Genomic DNA, 15450 nt, shown 5'->3' with positions numbered 1-15450 from the left:
GTTTCGTTTCAGTTCTCGCCGAACAGTCGGAGTGGGTGCCGCTGATGGTCTGGCTGTCGATCTGCGGGTTCTTCAGAGGCATGTGTCTGAGCAATTTCACGCTGACGATCTCAGAGTACTGTCCGCTGGAGAAGCTGCCGGCTGCCTTCGGCCTGCACATGGTCAGCAAGGGGGTTTTCGTCGTCATCATCGGACCGCTCATTGGTGAGTTACAGAATATTTACTTTTGTAACCGTGTTTCGAATCTTTAGAGTAGCTTGATAAGGCCGCAGAACCCGAGGTCCTGGGTTCAGCCCCAGGTCCCGATCTGATCGATAAAAAGTTATTAAAATTTTCGGTCGAAAAAGTTGGAAATGTGTACATTCCCGTGCCTCGAAAAGCATGATAAGTCGTTGGTCCTGCGCCTGAAGTCTTTTCGGTCGTGTCGAATTGCCGTCCCAATGGATTAAGAGATTGCAGTTGGGTAATCTCTCTTGAGATTGGCCACCGTGGCCAAAATCGCTCAGGAGGACATCATTATCATTATCAATTAGAAAAAATAACTAAAGTATATTTTTTTGTTTCTACACTTCATCAATCTTTCATGCAAACAATTCTATTTGTAAGCCTAATAAAAATGTGTTCGGTTGCGCAACTAAATATGAAATGTTATTTACAGGTTACGTAAGGGACTACACGGGCAGCTTCGCGACCTGCATACACGTGCAGAACGCCTTGATAATGTCGTGCGTGCTGGTGTGGGGGGTGGAGTACGCGCTGGCCTTCACCCGCCGCCGGAAGGTGGTGCAGATCTAGTGCCGCCGGCCGGGGGCCGAACGCGTCTTACACATTCGAAACGTTCGTTTCGTTCTTTGTTATCGTACTACATATTTTGATACCGCGGTACGTTCGTTTGTAAGCTTGTATCCAGTTTAAGGTTAGTTTTAGTAGTAATATAATCAGTGACATTCGAATTTATATTGCTCTTCTAAGTACCGTAGGAAGAAACTGCCAACATTCTCAGCGCTCGTTTATTTTGGAAGCGTTTTTCTTACTGATATTATTTATTACTTATGTTTCCTTTGAATATTGTCCTAACATTGACAGCCTACTGTGTAACCTCGTGGATTATAAAATGCAAAAAAAGCTATTGTTAAAGTTCTTTTACATTTATTGTATGTTGACTGAATGGTGTTGTTATTGTTGAATGAAATGTTTCTTCTAGCTTTTTACTCTTAGGCTCAAATATTTGCTTTTTAGTCTGTCCCAATAGCTCTCCTATTAGAATGACATCTAACTTCATTTGACATTATGTTTTTTTTTTCTATTGTATATTGAATTATATGTCAATGTAATAAATTCGATGTGATTCCATGACTTGTGGTATTGTGTAGACATTTGTATCGCTCTGAATTTTTTAGGAACGTTTTAGATGATTTTTGTAGGTATTCATTTTACTATGATATTTTTAGACGACTGTATGTAGTTACGTAGAAATTTAGATGACTCATTGTGTAGACTCTTTGTCTATTGTTCATATTAATCGATGCCAATTTGTGAAACCATTGTGTTACAAATAAAAAGCAACTGAAAATATAATTAAATATATTTGACATTTGTAATTAATCATCCTTTAAGGGTGACAAGTCCACTAACGTTCGTTGGAAAAAAATAGTTACTAGATTTTCTTTAGTAGTCCTCCAGACATTTCCTTACTAGTCCTCTTTATTTTTCGTAGTCACCAGTGACATTTATAAGTAGTGAACTTCTCTCTAATCGTTGACAATTATTACGAGTAGAAAACCAAGACTGTTGAACGAATGAATGATATATTGCTGTTTTAATCCTGCAATAATCTCCTGTATTAAAAATTATATATATATATATTTTTAAACATGGCTACTCAGAATCTGTGTGAACGGAATCGTTTATTTTTTATCCGATCTCATTAATTGCAAAAAAATAAACTATGAAGCGTGTTTTTACATAAATTCGTCACAAGTTTTAGTTTTGTTTACTATAATTATATGAATTTTCAATAGGCAGTAGTCAAAGGCAATAGGCTTAGTGTGAGCTATGTATGTATGTATGTATAAAATTTAATGATTGTCTTAGTTCGTATGGGCATTCACGCTTCACCCTTCGATTGATTTGACATTTTGTTCAATTGTTGTCTTGCGTGAAGGTTTCTGTCTTAGTACGATCAACGCACAATAGGTGGCGCGAGTCGTATCGGATATTGTTTTAAAAACTATTGAAGAAGCCTTAGCTAGTATATGTATATTAATTTAATTATGTGATCTTTTGCAATTAATGATTTCTTGCAGTATTGATTATATTATATGTAATAATTGTTTCCATATTGTTGATACATTATATAAATAATTGCAAAATGTATTTATATGTAAAACAATAATTATGAATACTTATAATTAATTACAAATTTTAATATATATAAATAATAATCTGCCAAATTTTTAAAACGTTTAGTTAAGTTCTTTATATTCATGTTATTAATATTTAAACATAATTTTATTGCTATATTACTAACTTCCCGTCTTCCAAAATTTTTTTAATATCGACGTATCGACGTGGGCTTTTCGACATGTGATTTTAGCGACCAAATAGTATACTAACTTTTGATAAATGCGTTATTGTACTTAGAATATAAAAAAAAAATGTATGCCTTTTTGACATTTGATCTGTCATTATCATATTAGGCGTTATATATAATCTTTACTTATTGTAATCATGCAATCAATTATTGAAATGTGTGTGCCAATCTTTGTAAATAATAATACATATATTCAAATGTAAAGTATATATTTTAATATTTGTACGGTTATACATGACATCGTGAATGGGAAGGATTACGTGACTCATTTTGAATTATTATTTCAGTGATTTTTTGCTTTTAAATGTTTGCTGACTGTTTCATATTGTATTGAAATCTATCTTTTTGATTATTTTTTTTTGTATTATTGTCAGTAAATATCCACTTTATTTTTCTTATTTTAATGTACTTTTTAACGCTTAAGCTATCTTGAGATGTATTTATATAATGTTTTCTAAAATTATTTATGTTTCCTTAACGTACTTATAAAACAGAAACATGTATGAACTGAAATGAGAAAACATATCAAGCAAGGATATAAATGTGTTATTTTTGTAAATACTAAAATATTTATCACATCAAATATGTTACGCCTTTAGGTGTAGTACTTGTAACTTTTTCTTTTATATTTCATCCATAAGGATGAAAAATCCAAATAATCATGAACAGGAGAATGAAAAATATGCATTTTTATTATATTTAAATTAAATGGCCATATCCATAATATGTTATTTCGAATTTTAAATAGTTGTTGTAAAATGACAACTAAATAATTGCCAGTTTTGAAAAATAAATTAATAATAGTAAAGTTACATAATAATTACGAAAGCGTGCTTCTAATTAGATAAGGCCACTAATATTCTGGTTAAATTTCCAAGAAAAAAATCTTTATTTGTATTGAAAAATAAATAACTCAGTTGAATTAAGAACATTCTACTTATATCATAATTATAAAGAGGTATAATAGATAAAATACAAAACTGATATTTTAAATGTCGACATGGTTTGTCAATTTTGTATCAAGAGAGATTTTTCAAATCAAAAATTTTTTAATCGAATATTTAAAAAAAATTAGAAAAACCTTTTTTTTAATAGATATTGTTATTGAACATTAGTATTATTTCTATACGTAATTACCTCATTTAGAACTGTCAGTGTCAGCTTATTTTGTCAGAGCTTAGTGATCGAATCATGTTACAACATCTATTTATTAAAAAAAAGCGTTTCTAAGAAACATGTGTAGTGACTCTCATCTGTCTCGAAACATCTAAATTAATTTTATATATAAAGTATAGTTTTGTTTCTTTGTATTTTGCGTGTCAAGGTCAATAGAGTTATTTATTGTCTACATCTTAGGTGACAATGGCGAAATAATCTCTGCCATGCAAAACTACTACCCATTAATAAAAAATACATTTTACTGTAATTGACGTATTATAATATACAGGGGGTGGTGAAGTGATATTGTAATTTATTTAATTACATTATAAACATTCATCTAAGTTAGATATCGACGTCTCGAGACAGTTGCGGTTCAATCACTTCAAAGTTTAATGAATTATAGCGATAACTTTATATCGATTTATTTATATTGGAGGGTGCGCGGTGAGAGATTGTGTGTTATCCTACAATATATAACTGTACAACTCTTGTAAAACTAGCAAGACTTTTATAAAGAATGACTTAATCTATTAAAGTACTTATTGGTTACCTTTATATTTGTTTTATTTACCTCTCATGTCGGAGTCGGATTTGGGGATGGGCGTCCGGCACTACAGCCCCAGGGCCTCCACCAAGAGATGAAAACCAATCTCAATTCCGATGAGCAAATAACTACAATATAATATACATTATTAGTAAATTTAACATTTCTAAAATTTTCTTAAAATATTAAATCACCTGACGGAAAAAATAGTTCTCTTTATTTGGAACATAATTTAGGGCACCCACTCTTTTGCTGCCTCAGAGGCTATCAATGTTTGGTAATTATACCAACCAATTTAAATTAGTAATTATATTAACCATTAGGTTAAATCATACTAAAATTGTTTAGTGGTAAGTTTTGTTTATTTGTTTTCTCCGTTTCCCACAAAAACGATTAATCTGGTTGAGTTCATAGATTCCGGTCGCTCATAGCCTGTTAATTATGTTAATATGTTGCACATATTTGGAGATATAGCTTAATATGTTGACGTTATCGGAGATAAAACTGTCAGCAGCGACGCTAAACTTTAAACTTTGCCAAAGCAACAACTGATACAAAAAACTTTTTTATTATAGTTTTGTAGGTATGTAAATCTAAATGTTTACGGAAAAGTTAGAGATGACATAGTATATCTGTCTATTATAGATAATTAACAAAAAATATTTTTATTTAAAAAAAATGCGATTTTCGAAATTTCACTTCTAAATTTGATAAAATTAGCTTTTATATATATATATATATATAAAAAGTTATAAATATTACAAAGCGGGGGAACACACCCCGTACGACATATTAGCACACGCGCGAATAGATCGGTTGCCGAATTTTCAATCTCAATGGTTAAAATATATCTCCGGACTCAATCCTCATTTTACCATGAATGTGGTAGTGGAAGTGTGGTAGTGGTGGTGGAGATATAAAGTCGGGACCGACAGCTTGTGTGCGTGTGTGAGTGTGTGTGTGTGTACTTTTCCAACACAAAAACGTATTTCTAGGTTAGTCAGTAGTTTCAGTTAAAATATCATAGGTATACTGTGAACGAAAAATATAAAGAAATTAAGATATAAAGATTAATCAGATGACAATGAACTTTTTTAATACCAAAAAGAAATAAAGGCCGTTTTCAAATAAATAATAATAAAGAATATTCAAAAAACTGTGTAACATTATATCTATTATTACTTCTGCCGTTATTTTTAAGCAGTACTTGGTATTATTGTGTTCCGATTTGATGGGTGAGTGAGCCAGTATAATTACGGGCACAAGGGACATAACATCTCAGTTCCCAAGGTTAGTGGTGCATTGGCTATAGCGATGGTTAACATTTCTTACAATGCCAATGTCTATAGGCGTTGGTGACCACTTACCATCAGGTGGCCCATATGCTCGTCTGCCTTCCATGTTTTTTTTTTTTATATGTCCGGGATGGCAAATGACTCTACTCCACCTGATGGTAAGTGGTAGTAGAGTCCAAACTCGACAACGGCCAGTACAGTCGGGAAGAATGTTCTGTACTAGCCGTCACCGCCTTGCCGGCCCGCAAGATGCCTCTTCACGCCTCGTTTGAAGGAACCCGGGTTGTAAGAGGAGGGGAACACGTGAGCTGGTAAGGAATTCCATTTTTTGGTAGTGCGACAAAGAAAGGAGTTGCCAAATTTCTTTGTGCGCGATGGAATTGATGTCACAGTTAGGCGGTGACATCGAGAACCAGCTCGCGTGGACTTAAGAAGGAAGGGGGAAGCAGGAATTAGAGAGAATAATTCCTCAGAGCACACGCCGTGATACAGTCGATAGAAAGCGCTCAGTGTTGCTATGTCGCGACGCAATTGTAAAGGTTCAAGGGTGTTTGTGACCTTTACGTCGCCAATAATGCGTACTGCACGTCGCTGCAACCGGTCCAAGGCCTCCAGTAGGTACTTAGCGGAGCCATCCCAAAGGTGCGAGCAATATTCAACGCAAGACCGTACCTGTGTTTTGTATAACAGGCACAGTTGTTGTGGCGTGAAAAAACGCCGCACCTTGTTCAGAACTCCGAGTTTCCATGAAGCTGTTTTTATAATAGCCTCGATGTAATCCCTTGGACTAAGGTCGCAGCGAACGTCCATCCCCAGCATGGCGATTTTGCTTTGTATCATCAGCGGTGTGCCACAGAGGGAGGGATGAGGGTAAAATGGTGACTTTTTCGCTGTAAGAGCGCATACCTGTGTTTTCTTGGCATTAAACTCAACAAGATTATCAGAACCCCATTTGGCGATGAGCTCTAACGTCCTATCGAGTTCAATGACAAGATTCTCCCGCCTCTCTTCAGTTTCCGCCCGCCCAGCCACTGCGCGTCCGTGGTATCCACCATGCAGTATACTATCATCTGCATAGCAATGTATGTTCCCAAGGGAGAGCATATCATTGATATGCAAAAGAAAGAGTGTGGGAGATAGCACAGATCCCTGGGGGACCCCAGCATTCAATACATAGAATTGTGAAGCGCAACCATCTACTAAAACACGAAGGCTACACTTGTGTAGGAAGCTGGCAATCCAGGTGCATAGCTGAGCAGGCAGACCATATGCCGGTAGCTTGGAGAGAAGACTTCTGTGCCAGACCCTGTCGAAAGCCTTGGATATATCGAGGCTGACAGCCAAAGATTCTCCATGCTTGTCGATAGCTTCACCCCAGAGGTGTGTTACGTACGCTAGAAGATCACCTGTGGACCGTTTTGGTCGAAACCCGTACTGACGATCATTAATTAGACAATCTTCTAGGTAATGGATCAGTTGGTTGTTTAGAATCCGTTCCATCACCTTACAAAGTACTGAGGTGATAGCTATTGGTCGATAATTTGCCGGGTCAGACCGATCCCCTTTTTCGGGAACTGCTTGCACATTAGCTCTTCTTCAAGCCTCCGGCACACATCCTAAAGAGAGAGAAAGTTGGAACAGGCGCGTTAACACAGGAGACAGCTTCGCCGCGCACTTCTTCAGCACAATGGCTGGTATTCCATCAGGACCGCTAGCTTTCCGTATATCAAGTGATTGCAGCTCCGCACGCACATCACGTTGCCTGATTTTGATGTCAGGCATCGTGTGGCCACATGAAGGTATTGTTGGTGGCTGCGCACTACAATCATCGATCACAGAGTTGTCGGCAAAGAGTTTAGCCAGGAGGTCGGCTTTCTCCTGCGGACTGTGAGCCAGCGATCCGTCCGGATTTCTGAGCGGTGGCAGCGAAGGTTGGCAGAAATTGTTTTGCACAGACTTGGTCAGACGCCAGAAGCTACGGGAGCCCCTAGGATGCGAAATAAGGTCATGACCAATCTGTACAATGCGCTGTGCATCCGCTCTCGTGTATGCCTTACCCCTATTGATGAGATCTGAGCTAGGAATGTAGTATTCCACTCCTAACATGATCTCATCAGCAACAGCAGTGGCACTAGCTGTCGGGTCATTCCCACTGAAGCAACGTTCCTTCCAAGGGACTGACGCATAGTAATCGCGCATACCGTCCCAATCTGCCGACTTTTAGTGCCAAACGCGACGTTTGCATACCGCTGATGGCGGCAGCTTGGCCTGTGGCACTTTGGTAGATATAAGGCCGTGATCCGAACAACCAAGTGGAGCTTGAACCACAACCTGATATTCCACCGGGTAAGAAGTCAGCAGAAGATCCAGTAGAGAAGGCGCTTGCCCATCAATGTCTGGGATCCTGGTGGGCTGATCAACCAGTTGGGTCAAGTCGTGTGTGAGAACAAAAGCATGAGCAGTTCTTCCAGCATGGTCAGTTTTGAGGGATTTCAACCATGATTCTTGGTGAGCATTAAAATCCCCCAAAAACACCAATTCCGCGTTAGGAAACTCCTCTTGCGCAGCATCTGCCACCCGACTAAGATGGTCAAATAATCGGCTTGTCTCCAAGTCACCATTGTGGGATCTGTAGAGGCACACGTAGACTCGACTCTGACGAACCAGGTCCACACGTACCACCAACATGGAGAAGGAACGGTCCTCCAAGCAGCGCAATCGGTGACAACAAACATCCGCCCTGACGAACAAGCATACTCCGGCTTTCGCTTTAAAAGATTCTTCAAGCATGTAGCCGGGATAGTTAAGGTAGCTGGTGTCGGCAGGGCGGAGTATTTGCGTCTCCGTGAGAAACAACATTGCTGGCCGTGCTGTCTCGAGTTGGTGGTGGACAGCGTTGAGGTTAGCGTGGAGTCCTCGGATGTTATAGAACTCGACCTCAAACAGCGTGGGTATGGTGGGGGTGTGCACCGCTGAACGACCGTTATTTCTTAGTTGCGCTACCATTTAGAAAAATAAGGAAAAGAGACGTGAAGCGAGCGACGTATTGCCACGATAGGGATAAGCAAAGTATGGAGGCGTGTTTTCCCAAATGGTTGCCAAAAGGGAAAATATACTGATCCGCCGGACGGAAGGGCCCCCGAACTCCCCCGGAAGTGGCCGCCGGGACCCCACCTTCCGGTCACCAACCGGCACGACGGTCCACCCCGAGATTATGCGTGGCCTGGTGGGGCAGCCTCGCGTGCTGGTTAGGCACGATCGGGCCCCTGTACTATGCCACGGGCGGTCAACGGAACAGCCGTTTCTTCAGGTCTCCCTGTCCGGCAGGTCAATACAGTTTCCCCCGGCATTGGTTCAACAGCCGTCTCCACTGGACCAACACCCATCGCGGCAATACTCGCTCGGGCACTGGCTGTACGCTGGCTGACCTCGAAACGCGGCTGCAAGCCACTTCACGAGTTTTTCACCATGCGTACGGTGGTAACAAGCCAGGTGGATGTTAGCATCCTACCACCAGATGAGATGGTCGCTCAGATATCCCTTAGTCGCCTCTTACGACACCCATGGGAAAGAGAGGGGCAGTGAAATGTATTCTTTCTCCGTCACTGCACGGATATATATATATAATATATAATCTATATATATATATATATATAGATTATATGCTTGAAAGTTAATTCAATAAACATTTTTATATATATTTTATAATCCCTCGTATTCAAGGTCGTTCGTATTATAAAAATATTTTAACTTCGGAGACCTGTACAATATTATTGTAACAAATTGGAATTAACGATTTCAATGTATAAATTATAATGAATTAATATATAATATAAAAGGAATCAAATTATTTGTTTTATTATTTTATATGTAAGGACGTAATATTATATAAATACATTTATTTGGAAAAAAGTAAACACAAATAAAGAAATTAAACAGTAGTTTTGTTTTGCTAGACAATGTTATATATTTCGTAACGAATGTTTACACCAATTTGACTTATTGCGTAAGATTACATCAGAATCGAAAGTTGTATCAACAAGTTGGATGACAATATCAACGCTGTTTTTAATGATGAACAGATTAAGATAATATTATCTGTTCCAGAGATATCTAAATAATAATTTCGTTGTTTTTTCATAGAGGTTAACAAACATTCTCTACGAGAATTGACACCGCAATTTTTTTGGCTTATGATTTTATACATATATTGACTAAATACACTAATTAGCTTTTAGGGAACTCTACAATCTCAAATTCCGTTGAACAAACGGCCTGTGAATGTTCCACTGCTAGACTAAAGGCCTCCTCTCCTTTTTTGAGGAGAAGGTTTTGGAGCTTATTCCACACCATTATATTATATTACATATTACTGGTGGTAGGGCTTTGTGCAAGCTCGTCTGGGTAGGTACCACCCACTCATCAGATATTCTACCGCAAAACAGCAATACTTGATATTGTTGTGTTCCGGTTTGAAGGGTGAGTGAGCCAGTGTAATTACAGGCACAAGGGACATAAAAGCTTAGTTCCCAAGGTTGGTGGCGCATTGGCTATAAGCGATGGTTGACATTTCTTACAATGCCAATGTCTAAGGGCGTTTGGTGACCACTTACCATCAGGTGGCCCATATGCTCATCCACCTTCCTATTCTATAAAAAAAACCACACTGCTCCAATGCGGGTTGGTGAAATACACATGTGACAGAATTTCAATGCGAAGCACATGAAAATTTAGTGGTACTTGTCTGTGTTTGAAACCACCTTTTAAGCCTCGGGCATCGGGGCTGTGGGAGGGCCGAAACGACGCCGACGTCGTCTCCGCCGAGCAGGATCGGCCCTTTTCCGTTCCCGCTCCGCGGTCTCCTTCTGGACCATGACGGTCTCACAGAAGGAGGCTACGCCTATGCCCTCCACGCCGATTCCCTGCGGAGCATCGCCAACACGAATGCTCGCAGGGACAGGTCTTGTCCGACTTCGCGAACCAGGATCTTCCTCTGGAGAGCGGTGAATGGAATGTGCTGAGCGGTGTCCCGGTCCGCACCACAGTGGTGGCACATCGCCGACGATTCGCGTCCGATCTTACACAGGTATTCTTCAAAACATCCGTGATCGGTCATTATCTGCGTAAGTCGGAAGGTTACTCGTCGCTTTCGTCTCATCCAGGCTTCGAAGGCTGACAGGATCGCTCCAACGACGCGTTTGCGGGCGTACCGTTCTTCGCAGAGACGGTCGCGCCACGTATGCGTATGCCACTGGGCTATCGCGGCTTCCGATTCCGATGTTAGATGTTAAGTTTTTCTAGCAAAAAATGTTCAGGACCAGACAAAGTTATCAAATTAAATAGAATGTAAAGATATATATTTTATATTACTTATTATATATATATATATATATATATATATATTATTATATATATTATTATATACATTACAATGTATATATATATTATTATATACATTAGCTTATATAATATATATATATATATATAAGCTGATGTAAAGTCAGGCAGATAAAAATAATGGTTGATTTGGTAACTTGCAACCATTGGATATAATTACTTAATTGAGGCTATTGTTGTATTGTTATTTGTAATCGCAAACAGACATTTCAATTTTATTAATTTGTCAAGTTAAAAAGATAGTTTAGATAAATGTAAAATTTAGTGTTGTAGTGTAATGTAGAAGATTGGAGTCTCGGTCCGTCATTTGTTATCACAATTGGAATGTGAAAACAAGCAACAACCACACATACTAATCTTTATCTAGATATGATGTAAAAGTCAAATACTTTATTTTTATAGGTCATTTATAAATAGTCTCGTTGCTAAGGTATTTCTAATACAAAAAAGGAAATTAGGAACTATGGGAGGTCAACACGTATTGGTGACAAAGGTTTTTAATTGTCTTAAATGAATACTCTTTAGTAATGGTTGGTAGCTTTCCGTAAATTGCACTTGCAAGCAACTATTCATTGATTAAAGGGCTGTTGCTAACCAATGAGGTAGGGTTTTTTTTATGTTATAGGTGGATGGGCAAATGGGCCACCTGATCGTAAGTGGTAACCACTGGCCATAGACATTGGCGATGTACGAAATATTAATCATTCCTGCCTTTGCCTGTAGTTACACTGGCTCACTCAAATTTCAAACCGAAACACAACAATTCTAAGTACTGTTATGTTACGGTAGAATATCTGATGAGTGGGTGGTACCTACTTAGATGGTCTTGCACAGAGCCCTATCACCTAGTAAATATAAAATATTAATAATAAGTAATATAAAATGTTTATCTTCATATTATATTTAATTTAATAACTTCGGCTGGTTCTGAAAATTTCTTCCCAGAAAAACTTAACATCTCACATCGGAATCGGAAGCTGACATGGACCAGTGGTTAGAACGCATGAATCGTAACCGATTATCGTGGGTTCAAAGCCAGGCAAGTACCACTAAATTTTCATGTGCTTAATTTGTTTTTATAGTTCATCCCGTGCTTGACGGTCAACAAAACAACCTGCATGTCTAATTGCCTTGGAATTTTGTCACATGTGTCCATTCCGCATTGAAGCAGTGTGGTGAAATAAGCTCCAAAACCTTCTCCTCATAAAAGGAGAGGAGGCCTTTAGTCTAGCAGTGGAACATTCACAGGCTGCTTGTTCGACGTAATTTGAGATTGCAGAGTTCCCCAAAAGCTCATTAGTTTATTTAGTTAATATATAAACTCATGAACCAAAAAAAAAAAACAGCGTTGTCAATTCTCGCTGAGAATGTTTGTTAACCTCTATGAAAAAATAATGAAATTATTATTTAGATATCTCTGGAACAGGTAATATTATCTTAATCTATTCATCATTAAAAACAGCGTTGATATTGTCATTCAACTTGTTGATACAACTTTATAATTTCGATTCTGATGTAATCTTACGCAATAAGTCAAATTGGTGTAAATATTCGTTATGAGGTATATATTTCATATTCATATTGTCTAGCGAAACAAAACTACTCTTTAATTTCTTTATTTGTGTTTACTTTTTTCCAAATAAATTTAATAAATAAAAAATCACGTGTCACGGAGTTTGTGGTCGAACTCCTCCGAAACGGCTCGACCGATTTTTATGAAATTTATAATGTATATTTATGAGGTATGAGAATAGGTCCCTTGTGATGTAGTAGATATGTATGCTTGGGTGCATGCTTATAATAATGTGTAATGGACTAAATATACTCAGTATTCGATCATCATTACAGATGTTTTATTGTGTCTAAGTCCCATCCTGAATTATGGCGACCCTGCCAGAATTATTTTTTTTTTTCTATTTTTAGACATTTTTTTTATTTGTATTTTATTTTGATTTAGCATCAAAAAGTACATATAACCCCAAATTTATAGCCTCCTACCCCATCATCCCATTTTGTAATCACGATTTTAGTATTTTTGTATGAACAATATCAAAATAATGAATGAATGAATGAATGTCTCTTCTTCCCCAACCGTACATTGTTTTTTTGTTTTTGCTTTATTTTACACGGGACTTATATCGTGTCTTTATCGCAATTTTATGGAGGAAAGTCAAGAAAACGAAATTGTAGTAAGTATAAATAATGCAATCTTCAAAAATAAGTTAATAAATAATGTAAATTAATACAAGTATACATACATTACATACATTCAATATACACATTATTCAAATGTTTACTAATGACAGTATAATCAGAGAAATTATAGTATAATCATATGCTCAGCGTCAAAAAAAAGTATCGTAAGAAAAAAAAAAAACAAAACAATGACCATCATTTATCAAGCAATTATAACAATATTTAATTTATTATTCGACTCTGTTTTGATTATTTAAAACTTTTAAAGATATTTTTGATGTTTAATTTATTGTTAAAGGGCTTAAATTACTTTGACAATATTCAAAATAAAATCCTTTCGAAATAATATCATTATTTTGAATCAAATTTAATTATTTTACGCAATAAGTAAAGCTTAATTCCATTTGAATTCTGTTAGCAGCGCCACCTTTGAAGAGAATATGTTTGTTTATATAGTTTGTGTAAAATAAATCATCTCGAGTTGTGTAAAATAATTAACTATATTTCAAAAAATATCAAGCAGTAATTCAATTTGTCTGTTTTAATAGAAACTGTTGGTTGCTAAAATTTTAATCGAGTAAGGCAATAAAAAGACGCGGTTGCCTCACTGGAATTATAAAAGGATTAATTTAAATATATCTTAGGAGTCAAGGCAAAATTGAATTTCTCGTGCAAGAAGAAAAATTATAGTGATGGCCAACAATGCGACAGAGAAATAGGCAGCGCAAAGATTATGTTCCATTCGTATGTACCACGTTGATCCTATATTCTACCGCCAAACAGCAATATTTAGTATTGTTGTGTTCCGGCTTAAAGGGCGATGTAACCAGTGTAACTACTGGCACAAGTGACGATTTAGTTGCCACGGTTGGTGGCGCATTCGCGATGTAAGGAATGGCTTATATTTTTTATAGTGCCAATGTATAATGGGGTAACCATTTACCAATATTATAAAGAAAGTAAATAACGGACCATCTTTTTGAAAAGTTCTCATAATGTGGGACGAATGTATGATGAGCCACCACTCATACACAAAATCCGTAGATCTCCGTAGATAACCTAAGAAAACAATCATAAATAAACGCATGAAAAACGCGCGTTTGTGGCATAAATTTGGGCACACCATGTTTATTACACGGACAATTATACGTGGCATGTTCTCGGGTGGGCAGACCATCGACCTTATTTGTGTTGGCTAAAGACGGACTGACAAAAAATATCGTACACTCAAATTATCTTCGATGATCTTGTTATAATCAATAAAATCCTTCAGTCTCAAAAATCTATACCCATTATCGTTCCGGCTGGTTCTGACACTTAAGCGTAGAGGTTGGTGTATTCTTTTTGTGACATTACATGACTCGCGCTCAAGAGTCCAGTTCAGGGTGCGAGTCGTCTTAATTCGTCTCTATAATGTTTGAATAGATCGTACAACTTGTGAACAAGTCCCGGTTTTACCACGAAGTCATTTCCACAAACTTTCATTCGCGCTCCTAAATTACGGCTTACTCATAATGTTGTCTCTCATTATTGGAACTTGTCATCAAATCCACTTGCTAGTGGACGTACGTATAATCGAATTACGTTTAAGCGTGGTATTTTTAATTATCATGAGCTCCTAATTACGTTGAAACGTTGAAGTATCGCTAACTCCACACTATTCCCTCCATTCCGGTATGAGTGATATAAAAATGTCAATCAAACGAGAATTCACTCTTCTTGCATAAAGCTAAAACAAATATGAGATAATTATTATGTGAGTTCTTCTTACTTCGACACCCTATTATTCTCACCTTGAAGACATATTTTGCTTAATCTCGAAAAATATTAAATACTTTGTATTAATATGCTAAATATATAAATAATAAATATTTAAGTATCTAATATCCATATAAATCGAAAAAACAAACATAATTTAACTATAGTTATCTGAATAGATATAATGGTACATAGTTTTTTGAATATTCTTTATTATTATATCATTTTAAAATGTTATATATCTATAACAACCTTTATTTCTTTTCTTTTTTGTATTAAAAATGTTCATTGTCATCTGATTCATTTCTTTATATTTTTCGCTCCTATGATATTTTAACCAGTGTAAAATATCAACACCTCATTAAAAATTAATAGGCCATTAATTACATGTAAAACACAGTTTTTTTTAAAAAATACCAAAAACGTTCCTGTTTTGTTCGACAAAAGTTATTTCGAAATTACTTACTAACCTCGAAATACATTTTTGTGTTGGAAAAGTACACACA

The 15450-nt window shown here is 36.9% G+C and overlaps 2 protein-coding genes across 2 annotated transcripts in view; both read left to right on the top strand.

The window, feature by feature from the left end:
• The window catches only part of LOC126781672 (uncharacterized), a 37901-nt gene extending 33592 nt beyond the window's left edge, over positions 1-4309 (top strand). The window contains exons 7-8 of the mRNA XM_050506631.1: positions 13-204; positions 659-4309. Of these exons, the coding sequence (XP_050362588.1) occupies positions 13-204; positions 659-795 (329 nt within the window). The 3' untranslated portion in view covers positions 796-4309. The remainder of the gene's footprint in view (positions 1-12; positions 205-658) is intronic.
• The window catches only part of LOC126781668 (uncharacterized), a 396382-nt gene that overhangs the window by 140071 nt on the left and 240861 nt on the right, over positions 1-15450 (top strand). The window lies entirely within an intron of this gene.

The sequence above is a fragment of the Nymphalis io genome, chromosome 4 (assembly GCF_905147045.1).
Source record: "Nymphalis io chromosome 4, ilAglIoxx1.1, whole genome shotgun sequence".
In the NCBI taxonomy this organism is placed as follows: Eukaryota; Metazoa; Arthropoda; class Insecta; order Lepidoptera; family Nymphalidae; genus Nymphalis; species Nymphalis io.
This window is presented reverse-complemented; position numbering and strand designations above follow the sequence as displayed.